General features: G+C 36.7%; 7 protein-coding genes across 10 annotated transcripts in view; 2 read left to right on the top strand and 5 right to left on the bottom strand.

Annotated features, from left to right (window-relative positions):
- LOC104784684 (ethylene-responsive transcription factor CRF5-like) overlaps positions 1-815 on the bottom strand; it is an 8,037-nt gene extending 7,222 nt beyond the window's left edge. Inside the window, exon 1 of the mRNA XM_010509737.2 lies at positions 300-815. Coding sequence (XP_010508039.1) covers positions 300-632 — 333 coding nt within the window. The 5' untranslated portion in view covers positions 633-815. The remainder of the gene's footprint in view (positions 1-299) is intronic.
- On the bottom strand, positions 7,924-9,072 carry LOC104784685. Its single transcript, XM_010509739.2, has 2 exons — positions 8,088-9,072; positions 7,924-7,990 (listed from the first exon to the last, which is right to left on the bottom strand). Exons 1-2 carry the CDS (start codon positions 8,831-8,833, stop codon positions 7,972-7,974), a joined length of 765 nt encoding a protein of 254 aa, XP_010508041.1. The 5' UTR covers positions 8,834-9,072; the 3' UTR covers positions 7,924-7,971.
- On the top strand, positions 9,411-11,484 carry LOC104784687 (eukaryotic translation initiation factor 3 subunit I-like). The gene is made up of 9 exons (XM_010509740.2): positions 9,411-9,540; positions 9,637-9,856; positions 9,959-10,174; positions 10,273-10,406; positions 10,494-10,613; positions 10,723-10,812; positions 10,900-10,986; positions 11,084-11,163; positions 11,275-11,484. Exons 1-9 carry the CDS (start codon positions 9,481-9,483, stop codon positions 11,348-11,350), a joined length of 1,083 nt encoding a protein of 360 aa, XP_010508042.1. The 5' UTR covers positions 9,411-9,480; the 3' UTR covers positions 11,351-11,484.
- LOC104784688 lies at positions 12,883-15,870 on the top strand. Of its 3 annotated transcripts, none has more exons than XR_002037904.1 (8): positions 12,883-13,011; positions 13,241-13,596; positions 13,740-13,957; positions 14,444-14,461; positions 14,595-14,725; positions 15,036-15,123; positions 15,200-15,381; positions 15,469-15,870. XR_002037904.1 is itself a non-coding variant. In XM_010509741.2 (8 exons), the coding sequence occupies exons 2-7, from the start codon at positions 13,494-13,496 to the stop codon at positions 15,305-15,307; spliced, it is 666 nt and encodes a 221-aa protein (XP_010508043.2). In that variant the 5' UTR covers positions 12,883-13,011; positions 13,241-13,493; the 3' UTR covers positions 15,308-15,341; positions 15,469-15,870. The 3 variants fall into 3 exon arrangements, 1 of the variants encoding a protein (XP_010508043.2); XR_002037905.1 differs by having other exon boundaries at positions 13,306-13,596; XM_010509741.2 differs by having other exon boundaries at positions 15,200-15,341.
- Positions 16,295-17,458, bottom strand: LOC104788741 (putative F-box protein At3g22650). The gene has a single exon (XM_010514523.1). The coding sequence runs from the start codon at positions 17,456-17,458 to the stop codon at positions 16,295-16,297; it is 1,164 nt and encodes a 387-aa protein (XP_010512825.1).
- On the bottom strand, positions 18,911-19,381 carry LOC104788742 (NAC transcription factor NAM-B2). Its single transcript, XM_010514524.1, has one exon. It carries the CDS (start codon positions 19,379-19,381, stop codon positions 18,911-18,913), a length of 471 nt encoding a protein of 156 aa, XP_010512826.1.
- LOC104784689 (G-box-binding factor 3) overlaps positions 20,415-20,938 on the bottom strand; it is a 7,403-nt gene continuing 6,879 nt past the window's right edge. For both annotated transcript variants that reach the window (XM_010509742.2, XM_010509744.2), the window contains exons 11-12: positions 20,793-20,918; positions 20,415-20,704 (exon numbers count right to left, since the gene is read on the bottom strand). In XM_010509742.2, the coding sequence (XP_010508044.1) occupies positions 20,525-20,704; positions 20,793-20,918 (306 nt within the window). In that variant the 3' untranslated portion in view covers positions 20,415-20,524. The remainder of the gene's footprint in view (positions 20,705-20,792; positions 20,919-20,938) is intronic.

Consider the following 20,938-nt stretch of genomic DNA (forward strand, 5'->3'; position numbering starts at 1 on the left):
TCCTGCTTTGTCATCGGTTCTGTTCTGAACTCTGTTTCTTCGTAGTGACCAAACCGGAGAACAGAAGTCGGAGAACATAGACTACTACTGATCTGTGATTCCTTCGCTGAATCACAACCAGACACCGTTTCAAGATCAATCACCGGAGGAAGAGGAGGTGGAGGAGGAGGAGTGAGAAAATTAGTCTGAGCGTTATGTCCCTTGAGTCGAATCGCTGCTCTGTCGTAACCTAAAGCAGCTTCCTCCGCCGTGGCGAAAGTACCAAGCCAGAGACGAGTACGTGTCGAAGGATCACGAATCTCCGCCGCGTATTTCCCCCAAGGTCGTTGTCTTACTCCTCTGTACTTCACCACTGGCTTCACTACAACTTTCGCCGCCGTCTCTGACTTGCTCTTCACCTTCCTCTCCGGTTTATCTCCGTCGTCGTTGTTACAGAACCTGATCTCTTCCACGAAACGTTTGACTCTCGGAGGTAGAGATTTGTTGTCGTATTCTTCTTCGTCGTCGCTGGAAGAATCAGTAGCACATGGATCAGTGACTATGATTTTCACAGTTTTTGGGAAACCGTTGAACGGTAAGGAAGTGATTTTCCGGTGTACCGTGTATTTAACTTTTCTCTCTTTGCTTTTCATTGTTTGTTTTACTCGGAGAAGAAGATAAGAGTTTGAGAAAGAGAGAGTATTGGAATAAGGAATTAGAGAAAAAAGAAGAAAGAAGAAGAAGAGTCAAAAAAGCTACGAAGAAAGAAATCGCCGTTTCTTTTAGTATCATCCCTTCTTAAATATAGTCACGCCCACCCCCTCTTCCCTTCACCATTTATTGTTTTTTTTTTTTTTTTAATTACTGTTTCCTTTTTTTTATTTTTTACTTTATTTCTTGATTTTCGTAATTCTCGTTATCGTTATGAAATTCCCGAGATTTAGTTAAACGTAACCTTTTTAAAAAAATGTTTTTATTAATTGGTTATTGATAGTATAACTCACATCATAATTATGTTTTCTGTAAATTGAAAAAATTAACTACTAATAGAGAGATTAGTAGTGGGCGATTAGCCGCTTCTCTGAACAGAGAGAGCTAGGTTTTGGACACGTGGATACGAGCTCTTTCTCTCTGGACTTTGGTTTTGGTCACTGTAAACCATATAGCTTGGTTAACAAGCAACTTTTGTTGACACGCGCCCATAGGTGTTCGTGAAAGTCATGCGCGCCTTAATTGAAAAGAAATGGGCCTTCTCTCACGTGAGACTGGTCACAGTGCTGTGTCACTCACTGCTTTTGACCCACTACTATCATTATGATTTTTTATGGTAATCATGTCATCGTAATGTTTTTGTTCTCCGGGGAAAATAACATTGTTATTGTTTTTATTATCTCGTCTTAAATTTTGTTAATTAACAATATTTTTTTTTTGGCTTTAAGGAAATTATGATCTGTTTGCTTGGAGATCAAGTGATTGCAGCCATTAAAAAAATATTTTATTTCCTTATAAGTTATAACAATAGTCAAATTCATAAACTAGATAAAGATAAAAGGATCTTCTTTATTTGTTTACTGAAGTTCTGAGACGACTAAGTCAGGTTCTTGTGTATATTTTTTAGGGATCTAGGTGGATTCATCTTGTTTAGTAAAAGTTGTTATAAGAGAATCCGGGGTCATATCATAACTAAATCTTTTGTGAGCAAAAGATATACGACTAATATTCTTTTGTTTAACAGAATCATCAGTTTCGGAGGAAAATCAATTTTTAAATAAATAAGAATTTCGCAGCGGGAAATAAATATGGAATACTATAATCAAAAATTAAATAAGTAGATAGTATGTGGCGTGCACTAACGTGCATTAATCTATTAATAGAAAGAAACAAAAGAAAGGAAACAAAAAAGAAAATTGGACTTATGTTATCTTAGGGCCACATTAACAACCTTGAAGACAAAGCGATTAACAAAAGAATTTGCACCATATGCGTTAGGACGTTGAGGCATGAGACTCTTTATTTTTCTTTTTGTCACCTAATAATTACTTTATTTTTGGTTATACGAGGTATGAGTTGGTGTAGTTAGGAAACGATATGGTCTTTGTATGATTTTGTCGATGTTTTCCAATAGTATGTTTTATTTGTTTAGTTGTGGGGAAACAGTATATCGCGTCGTCTGTTGTTAACAATAAGTTTTCTAAATGGTGATCAGTCTCTCTTCTCCTTCATTTGTCGTTCTTGATCTAGTCATATCCTAATTCGTTTAAATTTTTATATCTAGTAACAAGTGTTTTTGCATAAACAAACCTGTATGTAGCCGTACGATGGATAATAACAAATATATATAGTACTGTAGTACATCGATGTACATCTAAAATATTCTCTATTAGGTGACGGCGGAAAAAAAAAAAAAAGGTTAGTAAGTTGATCGTTATCCCCTTGTTAAAGATATACTATATAGTAAACATAACGGCATATTTTGATCCAATCAGAATCTAAGTTTTTCTAAATATAACTGAATCCTGATAACATGACTTATATTTTAATTTTCACCAAACTGACCCAATTGCGTATATAATCTTTTATAAAACAAAAAAAACATCTTTATTGTATTTTAGGAAATCGTTAAATTAGTTCCACAGTAATCAGGTTATTAAACTTAAATTTTTAGAAAATCAATTTATTTTTAAAAAGTGATTTAATCAATTTTTGAAGAAAAATTGTAATTTAATCAATTTATCTAGTTGACAAAAAATTAATTTATCTATTAATTAATTCCGATTTTTGTGATTATTGAAAAAAGAAATATGTTAGATGTAGAAATAAATTATCAATAAAATTTATTATATAAAGTTAAACAGAAACATAAATTGTTAGATTAAAAAATATTATACTATTTAACGCGATATTAGGAAATCTATTATACCATACATTAGCAAATCAAGTAACTAAAAAAAATAGAAAAAATTAAAAACTGTTTTATTGCTTTGCAAAAAGCTCTGATTGTTTAAGAGATAAGTTCTTAAAATTCAAATCGAATCCGACAAAAAAGTCATAAGGACGCGTGGAACATTCAACAAAAACATCATTTACAATGTCTGGAGGAAATACATCCAAGACAGTCACCAAGCCACTGTCTCAGAGAAATAATCCTAAACAACTGAAATTAAAAAAAAAATCAACAATTAATAAATAAAAAATTAATAATTGGAAAATCATCAATTGATGGAACAAAAATCACATCATCAAACCGCATGAGGCAAATGTGAATGCTTTTTGATTTAGTCTGTTCAAGGGAGCATTCATATGTGCCAAATATGTACTTAAATAACAATTTTAGATGCTAAAATTATTTCTTGCAGTGTTAAATGATGAAATAGGTGAGAGCCATTTTAAATATGATATGATGTATTGAATGTTAATATTGTCAGCTATTAATTCAAACTTCAAACTAATGTAAGTCATAAATAACATCAATATACGTATTTAACATTAATATTGCTAACTAAAATATTAGTTAAACACTTAGCAAACAGTCAATTTTAATCAAAAGAATAAAGTCACAGAAATACTAAAATAGATTTCACATAATTTTTTGACAAAAAAAAAAAGATTTCACATATTTGTAGAAACATGAATTTTGCATAACAAATCAATGTAAATACGGAAAATAATTTGAATGTTCATATATTCTTTAATTATTTACATTGTGTTGTACCCCTAAAAATATAATACAAATTGTAGTTTTAGCAACATTAATTTATATGTCAATGTATATGTTAGTTTGAGGATCAAATAGAATATCAGGAAATTTGATTACATACATAAGAGAAAGAAAAAAAAAAATGTAAGTCTAAACACTTAATTAGCCGCCGTTTTGACATAGACAGCTGAATTGGGCTTATGATAAACCCATTAAGTAGTGAAAGAAAGGCCCAAACAGCCTAAAACTCCTCTCGCCTCCGTCGTTGCCGTTGCCTCCTCCGTCTCAGTGTCATGGCGCCTAGAATTTTGCTCTGCGGAGATCCTATTGGACGTCTCAATCAGCTCTTCAAACGTGTTCAATCGGTATCTCTCTCGTTCTCTTTCCCTATCGCTATCTTTCTCTTTCTGCTCTACGATCTCACGTGATTCTGTATCTCTTAGGGTTTTTTTAATCGAAGTTCCGATTTTTTTGCAGGTTAGCAAATCCGCTGGTACATTTGATGCTCTGATTTGCGTCGGCCAGTTTTTCCCTGACTCTCCGGAACTTCTAGATGAGTTTCTGGATTACGTGGAAGGTCGAGTTCAAGTTCCGATTCCTACTTACTTCACCGGAGATTATGGCGTCGCTGCCCCTAAAATCCTATCGACGACTTATAAGAAAGCTGAGAATCAAGGGTTTAAGATGAATGGGCTTGAGGTTTGCCACAACTTGTTTTGGTGAAGAGGAAGTGGGAAGTTCACTCTTCATGGTGACTTTGGTCAATGATTTTGTGCTTTTGTTTGTTTTGTTTAGGTTTGTATGTTGTTTACTTATCTGGTAGATAATCATCTGATAGTCAATTTGGGAAATATAGTGAAGATGATGTTGATGATAATCATCTGAACCTGGAGTGGTTGATTTGTTCTTAACATATCCGTTTTCTTTTTTGTATTAGTTGATGAATTTGGAACTATTGGATACATGCATTCTTTCTCTATTGTTCGAGCCTTCCTAAAAGTTATTTTACAACTTGTTCGTCCTTAATTACTTTACACTAATGAATGGCCTGCTAGAGTCACAAACAGAGCTAAGGTTTCTGATGTTCCTGAAGGAGTTTCTGATTCCTCTTGTAGTGATTTCACTGTTTCTGAGTTGGTAATGGAAGTTAAACCTCGGTAAGTACTTTTTCGATTGAAGGCACCAACACACTTGAATACCCGATAACAAGATTGAGGTAAAAACGGTGACTGAAAAAACGGTGAACCCAAGATTTTTTCTTAGTGAAAACTTCGAAGGCTAGTGGTCAAAGATGTTGAAAATAGTAGTATCAAAATAATAATGGCCACACACGAAAAAAATAAATAAATAACACAGCACTCTCTCTATGTTCCCACATCGATGCAGCCAAAAATAAATTAATAACATGTGTGGTAATAATTAATTATATAAAACACGAAAAAATTAGAACGTAAAAAAGACAATAATTTTTTTTTATCTACTACAAGTCAGGTAGAGACAGTGGTGGATGAGGAGACGACATTCCATGCATAGGATTAGGTGTTGCAGTTGGCTTCGTCCCCAGTTTCTTTCCCAGTTTCTTTTGTAGTAGTGGAAGGAGTTCAGGTGGTGGTGGCAGCAACACGGTCTCCTCCACGTTAGCAAAATACTCAAAGGCTTGCAAATCAGTCATAGCCATCTCCACTCCGTCCTTCTCCTTTTCAGGCACTTGATCAAGAAGCTTGAAGAAACCATCAAGAACTTCTTCAGTAGCAGCATCAAAATTCGTGATCAGCTTTTGGTAAGCCATCAGCTTTTTGGAAGGCACCAACACACTTGAATGCCCGATAACAAGATTGATATAAAAACGGTGCCTTCTGTCAGTTGGCTTAAGAAACTCAAACAGAGGGTTCTCACACACTCTCTTCTTCAGGGCCATCCGAAAATACATCCCATAGACAGAAACAAACTGCGCTGTGAGCTTGAAAACATCAAACTCCTTGCGGGTGATAGTGATCCCTGGGGGAAGGAATGCGAACTTGATAGGTAGAGGCTTAGGCATATCGAGATGGCAGCATTTTGGTGCATCAACAGTGGCTGGAGCGTCAGGTTGGATATCCTGAGCATCATCGTCATTCTGAGTAAGCTTTTTCTGGCAAGGACCGGAGCTCTTGACTCTTGAGTCATTCACATTACTCGTGGTTTTTCGGCTGTTTTTCCACAATCGCAAATCAGTCAGTTTAATCAGATTTGGAAAGAGTTCAAGTGGTGGTGGTGGCAACACGGTCTGCTCCACGTTAGCAAAATACTCAAAGGCATGCAAATCAGTCATAGCCATCTCCACTCCGTCCTCCTTCTCCTTCTTTTCAAGCAATTGGTCAAGAAGCTTGAAGAAACCATCAAGAACTTCCCCAGTAGCAGCATCAAAATTCGTAATCAGCTTTTGGTAAGTCATGAGCTTTTTGGAAGGCACCAACACACTTGAATACCCGATAACAAGATTGAGGTAAACACGGTGTCTGCTGTCAGTTGGCTTAAAAAACTCAAACAGAGGGTTCTCACACACTCTCTTCTTCAGCGCCATCCGAAAATACATCCCATAAACAGAGACAAACTGCGCTGTGAGCTTGAAAATATCAAACTCCTTGCGGGTGATAGTGATCCCTGGGGGAAGGAATGCGAACTTGATAGGTTGAGGCTGAGGCATCTCGAAATGGTAGCAGCCTTTTGGTGCTGGAGCGTCAGGTTCGGAAGATGTGTGACAAGGACCAGAGCTCCTGGACATAGCATCAGCGACCCTGGATGTATTCATCAGCGTAGAGGAAATTGTTTTTTTTTTCTTGTCTACAAGAAGAAACCAAAAAAAAAAAAACATTCAAATTCATATGAATATTCTCGCTTTTTAAACACAGAATCAGATTCGCTAGAATTACAAATTTTAACCTAAATCATAGCTGTTAGAAAAAATAAGCCCTAGCAAATCTACTGAAACAAAGGCAGAGACAAAGTAAACAATTCAAAATCAGATTCGCTAGAACTACAATGTTCAACCTAACTGATTGGTTATGAAAATAATAGCCTCAGCAAATTAACAATCAAATTTACTGAAACAAAAACAAAGTAACATTCATAAATCAGATTGGCTTGAGCTACAAGTTTCAACCTAAAAGATTGGTTATGGAAATAATAGCCCCAGAAAATTAACAATCAAATCTACTGAAATAAACGCAGAGATAAGTTCATAAATATTCCCATGGGAGAGGGCAAAAATACTAAGAGAAAGAGATCGATAGCCCTAAAAAAAGACGAGGAATCGTCGACGCGATAGACTACTTAATTAGGGTTTCAGAGAGAGATAAGAAAAGGAACTACCGTACCTTAATCAGGAAGGAAACAGAGAGAACCGCCCTAACGGCGATCGAGTTCGAGTTCCAAAGCTTGAGAATTAACAACACGAGGAAACGAAGAAGATCTTCGTGATAGAAGAGGTAATATATAGAGAGAGGGGTTTCCCACCGTCTTTATCAAACGAGACTCGTGTCCCGGTTTTCTAATGGGCCTTTAATATTTGGGCTTTAAAATCAATAGGCCTATTTACAGTTTAATAGGCTCGATTATCCAAAATTCAATTAATAGAAAAGTTTTTGTCGCCAATGGTTGGAAAGTTCATCGTTATCCCCTTGTTTTAAAGATAAGTAAACACAACAGCATATTTTGTTCGAATCAGAATCTAAGTTTTTAAATAAAACCTGATAACATGACTAACTACCTTAATTTTCACCAGATTATATGACGTAGTCCATTTAACATTACTAGTTTAGGCCCCAAAAATAGCATAAACCATCCGACAGCATTTTACGGGCCAAATACTGGACGTGCCCATTAGTGGAAACTTCGAAGATTAGCGGTCAAATTCTACGCCACTTAAAATTAAGGCTCCCAATGACAAGCGTGACAACTACAAATTCCAATCCAACCATCACATATTCACATATACAAAGAGTCTAAGATGTTAAAAATAGTATCAAAATAAATAACTACCACATTACATCATATTTCCATCCCAAATAACACAACTCACGTTAAAACTATTACACCAAAAAACCTATCACAGACCAAAAATATAAAAATAAATAACACAATACTCTCTATATGTTCCACATCGATGCAGCGAAAATTAAATGAAATAAATTTTAAAAATGTGTAATAATAATTAAGTATATAAAACACGAAAAAATAAAACATAAAAAGACAAGTAAAATATACTGTATTTATCTACAATATAGTTACACATATTGATACAAATTATCCCTTCCTCATCCTTGTAAATTCACCCTGCAGTGTGTAATATAAATCTCTCATTAATCAATCAGCCATAAAGAAAGATTCAAAACATTCGATGTAACAAAAAAAAAACCAAATCTTAAATTACCATTTGAGAGTATTGAGGGTGCACTTAGGTGAATCAGTTTCAAGCTTGTTCAAGCTAACGCTGCCGCATCTCAAATTAACGGCGAGCATTCCGATCTTAATCCCGGCGAAACCAAATCCAACTTTAGTCTTTGCAACAACATTAATCACCAAATCTTTGCTCTGAAATTTCGTAGCGAGTCTCTTAGCCAAACCTCTCTCCACGATCTGATTCTTCACCGCCGTCTCCACTTTCACGCTCGTCGAGTTTTTCGGACCTTGTCGGAACCCATCCACCGTCGTTTTCCCCATCCCCGTCTCGTCGCTCCCACTCCCGACGCTCATCTCCACCGCGGTGTTTCCGTAGTAAAAAACGAGTTTCGAGTTAGGGTTCTTCATCTCAACGCGCGCAACGGCTGTAGCGGAGAGAGAAGCACCGTCGGGATCATCGGCGAGTTTGAAACCGTCGAGACGAAACGAAGCGAGGCTAAAAGTAGGAAGCTTGGGATCGAACCAGAGGTAGAAAATAGCAGTCCCGACTAAGAAGAGAAAGATGAGAAGGACAAGAGAAATGCAAATGCAGCAGCAACAGAAACGACAACAGCTTCTGCGTTTTCGCTTTGGTCGGAAAGAAGTAGGCATAGCGGCGGAGGCTTTTCTCATAGGCTGTTTAGAAACGGGAGGAGGAGGAGGAGGTGGAGACGCCATGTTGGGATCTCTGTAACCTGGGGGTTTTTGAAGAACCGGTTGCATATGATAATCTGCCATTATTATTGTTTTGTTTAATCCTTACACCTCTCTGAAAAAACGTATCAAAGAAGAAAAAACCAAATGATCAATCTCTCTGTTTTTTTTTAGCAAACAGAGTCGGAATCGATGAGAAGGGAGAGGAAACCTGAGGAGAAATCTTGAGAATGAAGAAAGAGAGAGAGAGAGAGGCGATGATGATGGTTAAAGGCAGAGATCGAAACTTGATCTCTAAGAGATTTTGAGTTTTGTTTTTTGGAAGAGAGAGAGAGAAGAATGTTTTTTGGAGTTGTTGCGTTGTGTTTTTGCTAATGGAGAGAAGAACGATGAGACGTGAGGAAGGGGATTCGTTATTAGCCTCACGCGCGCCGTTATTTTCTTTTTATAAAAATTGCTGACGTGTCCCCCTCTTTTTTCTCTTCTTCCTACATTTTTTTTCCATTAAGTCAATATATTATATATACACACGTGGAAATTCTTTAGAATCTGATTCGCGTTTCGAACCAGTCACTGACACGTGGCCTCTATGAGGAACAATTTACCAAATGTACCCTCACCGCCTCAACGAATTCACAAGATAACCTAAAGCCCTCAAAATTGTACTCTCACTGAACAATTGTCTCGTCGGAGAGCCGTTCTTTAATCGTCGCCTTCCTTCCTCCTCCGTCATGACGATGGAGTGTGTTAACCCCGAAGGTCTTCGATTAGATGGTCGCCAATTCAACGATGTATGCATTGTTATTTTATCTCTTCCTCTCTTTCGCTATTATCTAGTTTACCTTGTGAATTTCAGATGAGGGCTAATCTTGTATTTGTTTTTACAGATTCAAAGCTCTTCGCATCAAACCCTAGAATCGTGGATACGGCCGATCTTGCTGAAGGGACATGAACGTCCATTGACGTGCCTTAGGTACAACAGAGATGGCGATCTTCTATTCTCCTGCGCCAAGGACCACAATCCCACTCTCTGGTTTGCCGATAATGGAGAACGCCTTGGAACCTACCGTGGCCACAATGGTGCTGTTTGGTGCTGTGATGTCTCCCGTAAGTGTCTCAGATTCTCAAATTCAGTTAGTATAGAGTGGATGGAATGGTTTCAGTTTAGGGTTTAGTGATTTGTTTAGTGATTTGTTTGTGATTTCTTAGGAGACTCGTCAAGATTGATCACTGGTAGTGCTGATCAGACTGCTAAGCTCTGGGATGTGCAATCTGGTGAACAATTGTTCACATTCAAGTTTGGTTCTACGGCCAGGTCTGTGGAATTCTCTGTTGGAGATCATCTTGCTGTGATTACCACTGATCCCTTCATAGAACGTACCTCTGCTATTCATGTGAAACGCATTGTCGAAGATCCCCAAGATCGTAAGTTGTCAATTCTGGGTCAAAATCTAGTTATGTTTACTTAGCCTCTATGTCTTTGTATGTGTAATTTGGAATTGGTTTTGATGCAATTGGTGTAGAGGTTGATGATTCTGTGCTTGTCATTAATAATCCTGATGGAAAGAAGAGGATCAATAGAGCTGTTTGGGGTCCCCTGAACAAAACTATCGTTAGTGCTGGTGAAGATGCTGTTATCAGAATCTGGGATACTGAGGTATTTCTAATCTCTTAAGGCCTTTTTGTGTATTAATTTTCTTTTAAAGATTATTACCTTATGTGGTACTACTGTCATTGTTGCTAGACTGGGACATTGCTCAAGGAATCAGATGAGGAAGTGGGTCACAAGAAGGCCATTACATCGCTCTGTAAAGCAGCTGATGATTCTCATTTTCTTACAGGTTCACTTGACAATACTGCAAAGGCATGTGCTTCTCTCTTTTACTTATGTATCTTTGTTTCAATAAAATTTGCACTATACATGTAAATGATAAATCATCCTAAGAGAGTGTTCTTTTTGTTGATTCTTTCAGCTTTGGGACATGAGAACACTGACTCTTATAAAGAGTTATACCACAGTGGTTCCTGTAAATGCTGTTGCCATGTCTCCACTTCTCAACCATGTATGAACTTCTTGAAATTCAAATCTGGTTTCCAAAAACCAACAAGTCTTGATTTTATCTTTGCTAAATGTTTCTGCTCTCTCTTAGGTTATGCTTGGAGGTGGTCAAGATGCATCAGCTGTGACTACCACTGATCATCGTGCTGGGAATTTTGAAGCTAAGTTTTACGACACGGTTAGTCTTTTACAATAAGAAAGTTTTATTTGAAAACATGTAACCTGGAAAATAGATATGTAACTGTGTATCATTTTGTCTTTGGTACAATATATAGATTCTGCAAGAGGAAATAGGTGGTGTTAAAGGTCATTTTGGACCTATAAATGCTTTGGCATTCAATCCTGATGGGAAGAGGTACATTATGAACATTTGATTTTGATTGATTTGGTACAATCCTCACGTGATGAGTTTTTGAGTGTGTGTGTTTTCTGACTTTGTTACTAAGATTGGGAATGTATTTTTCAGTTTCTCTAGTGGAGGTGAAGACGGTTACGTGAGGCTGCATCATTTTGACTCCAATTACTTCAACATCAAGATTTAGATTCTTTGAAAGAGTCTCCCATTTTTTATTTTCTCTCTTTTCAACATATTCATGATTTTGTACCACGAATATACTTAGATGATTAAGCTCTTTGAAATAATTGATGGCATAAACAATCAATTCAAACGTATAAATGGTGATATATATATATTTTTTTTCTAGTAGACATGCCGACTAAAAAAAGTCCTTAAACTACATATGGTTGAAAAACACTTGCATCTAAAAAAAATTAAGAAATTGTTAAAGTGAATAACTATAGATTTAAAGTCCTTTCAAAATAAATAATTTAAGGAATAACAAAAGAATTTAAAAGATTTTATAAAATATATACAATTGAATAAGACTAGAATTTGTCATTCTACTAAATTTCTATCAAATTCATTAGATCAATACTCACTATTTAGTCAAATTCAATAAATTTCAGTTCCAAGTCGCATGTAGCTCATTAAATACATGACTATTTCAGTTTCAAAAATATTTTACACACTTTTCTTCTCAGGGCATCTCATGTTAATCTTAGATTCAAAGAGAGATCTTTGAGGGCATCAATTTCATACTCTGTTTTAAACTGAGATGCATCAACAAATACATATAACTCTCAGACCATTTTACCGAATCAAAGCATGTTGCGGGAAAATGTATTTTATCTAAGCAAAAAATGCAAACAATGCCATTGCAGGAACCGCAAGTGTAGTCAAATGGATTGAAGAAGTCGCCGTAAGTGTCAATACTGGCAAGGCAGTAGATACAAATGTAGCTCAGCTGAAAATAAAAACTATCTAATATGTTATTATTTCATTTGTACTTAGAAATAGAAAAATGATTAATAATCATAGGAGAAAAAACTAGTTGGGTGTAAGAATGGAGGGCCAAACACATATTTGAAGAATTGACTTAACCAATGGAAACCATATTAAAAGTAATATAAGTTTTATGAGAATGCAATACAGTATTGCACATGCAAATGATATGAATGAGAATTACATAACATGATCAAATTAGTTTAGTAGCTTTGGGCTGGAATTGAGTTATCTAGTCAAAGTATATTGTACCAAACTTGAGCCTAATAGGATAGGTATCAAATTATCTAGTTGACTCATATACAGTTGAGCCAATAGTACTAAAAAAAAGTTAAATCCATTCAATTTGATTTTGTTTTTTTTAAAAAATATATATATATATTTGTTTGGATTCTTTGAATGTTAAAATTGTGTGCCAACAGTTTTGACGATTTAATTGCTTGACTAAACCACATTTTAGAAAATATCCAACCATTAAATGATTGATAGATTAGTTAGTAAATCATTTTTAACTGATTTTAAATCCAACCAAATTTACCAATATAGTATATCATATAATGATTATATTATAATCCAAAACATCCTTTATCTTAAAATGGCTTTTAACACAAATTCTTTTTTGTTGGGCTGTAAAACCGAAGGCCCAACTCAATCCACAAAGCTTCAAATAATAATAATAATAATAATTATATCTCTTTCTATCTTTTTTTTGACTGAGAGAAAACAAAACAACACCGTTAAAAACAAAAACTTATTGGAAAAATAAGAAGCTAATAATTATCAATCGATCATTGATTGATTGCAGAGAAGCCGCGAAAGAGATAATCTCCAAATCTGAGTCGTCGCAATCCTCCGATCCAGGTTTGTTTACCCATCTCTCTCTTTCTATTGTGCTACTTCTGAAACGCTCTGCTCAATTTCTTTATGAAATTTCACTTTCCGATTAAAATGTTATTGTCATATTCAATTTCTATGTTCGATTTCAGCTGTTTTTAGGGAGAAGCTTTTGTTTAGCCGAGGAACCAATTTCGTATTTCATTCTGGGAAAGCCAATTTTAGTGATTTTTTGCGTTTGAAATTTTGTTTTGAGGTGCAAGATTATTGTTTTACTACCCTTCACACGAATGACGACTTCTGTTTGTCCGTTCTCGAAAGCTGCTCGTCCTGAAGATGCTTCTTCCACTCGAAAACAGGGCGAGATGACTGCTTCTGGTTGCCCTTTTTCTTCTAAAGCTGCTCCTCCCGACGATGCTTCTGCTCGGAAACAAGGCGAAACGGCTGCTTCTGGTTGAATAAGGACACTACTGATTCTGCAACTGTGCCTGCCAAGTGCCCTTTTGGTTATGACTCCCAAACATTCAAGCTTGGCCCTTTTATCTGTATGCTATGTCAATCACTTCTGTATGATAGCAGTAGATGTGTACCTTGTACTCATGTGTTTTGCAAGTAAGCCTTAGTTTTTATCTTTGTGTTAAATTAGTATGTTTTAGTTGCTCAGCTGCTTAGTGTATCTCGTTTACCCTTTTTGGCTCATGATGGATGGTGATTGCGTTTACTTTTATCAATCTTTGTTGTTTCTTAAATTGCAGAGTGTGCTTATCACGGTTTAAGGACTGCCCTCTGTGCGGTGCTGACATTGAAAGCATTCAAGCTGATGAAAACCTTCAAAAGATGGTTGATCAATTTATTGAAGGCCATGCTAGAATCAAGAGAACTGTTGTCAATGGCACAGAACAAAGAAGAGGTCGAAAATGATAACACAAAAGTGATTTACGCTGATGTTTCCATGGAAAGAGGTTCTTTCTTGGTGCAACAAGCTATGAGGGTGAGTTCTACCTCTAAATTTTGTTGACTTAATTGGTGGGGTTTATTCTGTTTGAATGATGTACGTTTTGTTATGTTGTTGAGTTCTGGTTATATTCCTTGTTCTGATTCAATCTGTATGCACATGCATTTAGTGCCCAGAAAGTGCTAAATCAAGGTTGGCAATGTGTACCGAAGACATTCGGGATCAACTAGGGAGGGAGGGCAATACACCAGAGTTAAGCTCACAGCTTGGTGCAGTCCTTGGTATGCTTGGCGGCTGCAGGTATGCTTTATCCCATGTTGTTTATTTCCAACGTTTGTCCATTATCGAGTTTCTGTAAACAAAAAAAGATTGAGAAGGGGTCATCAATATGCTCCGTTATGATCCCATCCACCTACCTATTACACTCATTTGACTGATTGTAGACACTTTGGTTGATATGTGATTTTTTAGTGTTGGAGTTCTNTGGAAAGAGGTTCTTTCTTGGTGCAACAAGCTATGAGGGTGAGTTCTACCTCTAAATTTTGTTGACTTAATTGGTGGGGTTTATTCTGTTTGAATGATGTACGTTTTGTTATGTTGTTGAGTTCTGGTTATATTCCTTGTTCTGATTCAATCTGTATGCACATGCATTTAGTGCCCAGAAAGTGCTAAATCAAGGTTGGCAATGTGTACCGAAGACATTCGGGATCAACTAGGGAGGGAGGGCAATACACCAGAGTTAAGCTCACAGCTTGGTGCAGTCCTTGGTATGCTTGGCGGCTGCAGGTATGCTTTATCCCATGTTGTTTATTTCCAACGTTTGTCCATTATCGAGTTTCTGTAAACAAAAAAAGATTGAGAAGGGGTCATCAATATGCTCCGTTATGATCCCATCCACCTACCTATTACACTCATTTGACTGATTGTAGACACTTTGGTTGATATGTGATTTTTTAGTGTAGGAGTTCCTCAAGTGTGTGGCCCCTGAACTACGTTATTTTGGCCGAAATGATTGCCGTTCTGTTTGGTGTGTTGAAAATCTTTCTTTCGGGGGGCTTGAGTTCGATGGTTAACTTAATTTGTTTTGTTGTTGCAGCCGAGAAATGGGAGACTCAAGCTCTGCAGTCAATCATTTCGAAGAGAGTATTGAATTCCTTATGAAACTGCCAATGAATGATTTGGAGGTTACACACTGGTTCTTGTTATAGTTTGATACAGCAAACTTTTACCATTTTGTAACAGTTTTTTCTAAAATTGCAGATTACATATACACTTTATGTCTCACTCAATAAAATAGGAGATCTTAAATACTATGACCAAGATCTACAAAGCTGCAAGGTCATATTACTATCGTGCTTTAAATGTTAAGAACCTCTTTCCATGGAAACATCAGCCGATCAGCGTAAATCACTTTTTTTGAACCTCTATTTGAGTTTGATCAGGTCTTGTTAGATTCACTCTCCATGGTTCAATTATCCTTGTAGTCATGTAGTTTTTAACTGATATGCATTTTTGGCTATATGTTTCAGGGTGCTCTATTAACACAAAACTTGTCTGCAGAAGAACCTTTGGCCCTTGGTTTAGACACTTACTATAAGCAGCATTATCTCTCATTGGCTACTGCTGCAGCTACAATCAAATGGTTTCGACATCCTCAACTTTTTTGCTTCAAGATACAGATTTTGGATTAGCTCTTAGGTTATGGATAGTCTCTTCCAGATACAGATTTTGGATACTCTTAGGTTAGTGGCTTTGCAAGAACGATTACCGGTTCCATTATAAGGAAACCTATTCAAATTGTTTTGATCTTTTTTTTTTCTTTCTTGTTCTATAGATACAAGGAAAAGGGGAACTGAACTGGTTACTCTTTAGTTTCCGGATTATACAGTATGCATGAATGTTTTATTTGTAGATCGTAAGCTATCTATCTATCTATTTAGAAGCAGAAAGTGTCTTTTTAAAGCTCAGTTGGGTCTGGGGCAGAAAACATTAAAAGATTTAGAGGTTAACTTAAGCTGCTAGTGGGTCGAGGATCTGAAACAGGATGTTGAGTGAATCGAGAATACTTGTTCGCAATGTGTTTGTGCGGATGTTTTTTTGTTTCACTCTTGCCTTTTTGCTTATTTGCTACCTTGGCAATATCAGTTCTTAATAATATCCTAAGTTATTTTCAAGTCAGTACTTTGGTTTTCTTATCTGCTACTTGATTCCAAAAAAAGGAAAAGACTCGCCAAGAGCCCCAAAATCAAAAATCCAATTATTGCTCATGAGTTTCATTATGCTTTCAAAGCCAAAACCGAAAAGACAGAACAAATGAAAACTAGTAGAATAGAGTAAGAAATTATGAACCACTAATCAATTATGAACCGTAACCCTACTGGGAGTGTAAATGTAACCACACATTACATGCTCGAAGAAAACTCCTTGTCCCATGTCCGTTCGATGTTGTATCCCATCCTTCCCGATTGTATACATCCGTATATGTGTAGTTCCCTCGTCAGCGTCGTTATCTTCATCTGTGTTGTCTCCATCGTCTTCCCTGCATAACACCACAAGGAGGTCTCTTCCGTTGATGAAGTGAACTGGGTACGAGATTTCGTACTGAGCACGTAATGGTGGAAGATTTGGGTTGTCCACGCTAAATTGGTGGGTCCAAGCGACAACTTCATCGGCCAACGGGTTTGTAACCCAGACTTCCATATCCGTTGTAGTCAGGCGTTGATGCAAGAGAGACAAACTGCAACCTTTATAGACGGACAAGGAGTTTGTATGGTTAGGATCATAGTCAAGTCCAACTGGAAGTGCACATATGGGGATGAAAGTCTCCTTTGAGAAATCAAAGCACTGGATGAAGCTTCCGACGATCCCAGATCTGAGTGAAGCTTTAGGCGTTGCAATCCAATACATGTTGCCTTTAACGGATAAGCCTGGGCTTAATCCCTCAATCTTGCAATCCAGCGGCGTGGCATCTAGTACTCTTCTCCACAAACGAGTTTCAGTATCAAAAATCTCGACTTGATCTTCGTCTTTCCCGTCTTGTGCGTTTAATTCCGCGTCAAAGATACGCAACACCTTATAGTTGCTACGTGCATCCGTACGGTACCCCAAACCGTAACGGTCGAATGCAGAGAAAAATCCCATTGGTGGTTGTATCTGGCGAACTTGCTTTTGATAAGGGTTCCACAAAGTAAGCATGCTAGTTCGTTGGTTTCGACACAACAACAAACCATCACAATGTATTACGCTAGAGATGGTGTTTCCATGATTGAGGCAGCGAAGCATGGCAGTAGAATTGACGGCGTTGGACACGGGATCGATGACGTGCACCATGTGATCAAGTCGGAGAAAACGCTGTCGACACAAATCGAGGTGTTTGTAGATGTAATCCGTATCAAACGTTTGGTTGTAAAACGCTCTGCAAGTTGTTCTCAAACGCGTCTGAGATTCTATTGGAACCCTTGAAAAAATCTCATACAGTACCAAATCAAAAGGTAGATGAATCAGACCCTCCTCCTCCATGTCGAAAGAAAACAGAGAAAATTCCCAAAACCAAAACCCTAGAGAGAAGATCGTGTAGCTCTTTTCTAAATTACAACAATGAATGACCAGATAGCTCTGTTTTTCTTCTTTCGAACTTCAAGATAGTGGCTTTTAAAGGCTTGATGGTGGATTAAAAAGAAACCCTTATTCGACCGTTAGAGCATGATATGATTTCCTTTTTTTTTCAACAACGTTTTTTTTTTTTTTTTTTTTAGGATTATTCATCTTAATACCACCGCCGTAGCGGAACCAAACCCTAACCTGAACGATGGAATATATTTGAATCAAGCAAACCGCTCCAATCCAAATTTAGTTCCTTTGCACATCGAACCCGAAATCCATTAAAAACTCTATCGTTCTTTTATTAATCCCAGAACCGGACCCAGACCTAAAAATCGAACCAAACAAAAGTTTCAAAATAACAAAACCGATGCTAAATAAACTAATCTTCGATTAATAATTTGAAGGGGTTTGGTTTATTTCTCGAANAAAAAAAAAAAAAAAAAAAAAAACAAGAAGAAGAGAGGATGATAGCATCCATCTGTTTCAATTCATCGACAGTTTTCTAGCAAGGAAGCAACGCAGAACAGAATCTCGAAAACTGATCACTGGTGCAGATGTCAGTTCAGTCCATTTTCCTCTGTTTCCGAGAAACAAATCGAGATTAGGTATCAGATCCGGGTTGTGTCTAGAGAAGCAATCAAGATCTCAGTCTCAGTTAGTGTCTCCATCGCGTCTACTATCTTGCAAATCTATTTGGGGTAATTATTAATTAATGTACAACAACGAGAAAGCAATGTCCAGTGAACTAATCTTTTTTCTTGAACCTGATGTCCTGATGATATTTGGTAGCCTAATTCTCCAATTGTTCTATTCTCCCCAACTCAATGTGATTTTGAAGACTATGCATGCATGCGTTAAAGTACTTGAACCAAGGGATATATAATATATTTCATACAAAATTAAACTCTTTATATGTTTCTGTCATAATATAGGCTTTGATTGATCTTGCTCAACATCTTGGGCTCAAAGCTATTCATTTGTCCATCTTTGGAATCCGATGCTGTGATATATGTTTGGTGGACCAACTCTTTTCTACTTGAAATCTAGTTAGTTTTTGCCTTTAATTATGAAGCATCAACGACTGGCCTTTTTAGACATTATGAAGAAGTTGTGAGAAGTCACATATGTATCAATGTATGCTCTGTTTGGTAAAGACCTTTTTACAACTACTATCCCTTCTGCATAGTTTGTAACATTCCAATTATTACTGATACCAAAAAACATTAAAAAAAAAAAACATTCCAATTATGCAAACGTTAAAATCATATAGCAAAACGAAGTAGACTCGCCAAGAGCCCCAAACTCAAATAAAGTCACAAAACCACATTAAAGTCACAACTATGTTTCAAGTCATAGGTTACATACAAGTCAAAGGTTACAAGTAATCTTGCAGAGAACATGAGGGGTGTTGTAGGGTTTGCTTTTGTCACAGAGACGATACTCTCGCATGAACCAATTGCTATAGGCCATAGCAGATTTATCGTTCTTGTTCCTGAAGCAATATCTGAATCTCATAGTTGCCCCAATTATTTCACCCGACTCCTCAGACAGGACCGGGGATCTACCTTGGATGAGAATCCACGCTCCCTCACAATGAACTCCTTCTGCCTGGCGATATTTCCTATTCCGTTTCCCCAGGTAGAACCACTCGCGAGGGTTTAGGATAGGATCTGTTGGTTGCGGAAGCAGCCACGGCTCTCGTGTGTACAACTCCTCCTCCATGTTGTCTACGATAAATCGCGGGTTTGCAATTGCTTCCCCGTTTACCTTTGGTCGGAGATAACCTTCTATGATATCTTCGTCTGAAATACGACTTCTAACCTCCCCCTCGCTTACCATTGTCTGAAAAAAAGCTTGTCAGTGTAAAATTGATTAACTGCTCTCAGAATAAGAAGTTGATTAATTGTAAAAACGATTCTCTAAAAAGTTGTTTATTGATCGGATAATTTCTTTGCCCTAAGGTTTACATCAATTTATCCATTAATACTTATAATATCTCTTTAAAACTTAATATGGAAAAATTAACAATTTCCTTTAATTAAAAGTTAATAAGAAAAATTAACAATTTTCCTGGAAAAGATTATCGATCTGATCCGCTAACCCTAATATCACTTTAGATATGCCGACATTGCACTTGCACTATGGGTTAGACAAGGAATCATATTTGGGTTATTTATTAGTATTTTTGTATAAAAGCCCAAAACCTACTAATTTGAGTTCATCTGTGATGTGTAAAAAATACCGTTTTTTTCTTTCAAAAAGTGTATTTAGTATTTAATAGTAAGCTTTCTAAGGAAGTGAAATTATTAATTACCTTTTGATAGTCAAAAAGTGTGAAAGATAAAAAAGACTTCGTCTAAAATTGGGCACTTTAATTTATAATTAAAATTATTTGGATGTCTTGATAAATTGTTTGAGGAGTTATTTCAGCAAATAATCGAAGAATGTCAGGCCTACTAATAACGGACATAGTGCCATATCTCTGTCACTCTTAACCATTTGGACATTTGGTTCTCATAAAAAACACAATGACACAACACAAAATCAACTTCACAACATAATCGTTATTTTTTATTTTTAAGCAATACGTTCGTAACACGTAATAGACTTATAGTCTAAGCTAACATTCGACAGTTCAAGTTATCTTAATTCGATAAAACATGAGAGAGACATTCGAAAAAGAAACAAAAGCTTACGCAAAGCAACAACAACGATCTCATAAAATGCAACAAAGGAAGCCATTTATAAAACAAGAAAAAAACTCTCTCTATTATATTAACATGAAGAAAAACACAACATCAAATTTTCATCTGGAGGAAAAAGCTTCTCTTTCTCCCTCTCTCTCTGAAAATTTTATAGATCAATCATCATCTCTCTCAATCTACTATACTACTATCTATCAAGTTTTGGTTGAAAATTAGCAGGCACTTTGTTTTCCTTTGTTTATGTCGAACAAATTAAGTAGAAATCGACACTCATCCATTAGCCCGCAGCTACAGCATTAGCTCGAGGCTTTGTATCGAGCAGTTGATGCAGTTTGCTTGTAGAGTTAGAATCATTGTCTCCTTGGTTCTTGTTCTTGTCTCCAGCTCCTGAGTTTTTAATTCTTGACAACATATTCCCAGAGACTCTCTTCTCAGGTTCCGAGCATTTCAGTTTGTCCTGCAACCCCAAAAAGAACCGGCCACAATCAAGAATAAATGATACACGTTCATAAAGATCACTTGTAAGTTAAATAATGCTTACTTACCAACAAGGTTGCATTTGCTCCTCTTAGTTTATCAGATTTCTCATTAAGTTGGTTTAGTTCAGATCTTAATGCCATGTTTTCGGCTGTCAAGGCTTCAACTTTCTTAGCAAGTTCTTCGGTCTCAGCCTTCAAAACAAGGAAAGACA

Source organism: Camelina sativa, chromosome 5, assembly GCF_000633955.1.
Source record: "Camelina sativa cultivar DH55 chromosome 5, Cs, whole genome shotgun sequence".
Lineage (NCBI taxonomy): Eukaryota > Viridiplantae > Streptophyta > Magnoliopsida > Brassicales > Brassicaceae > Camelina > Camelina sativa.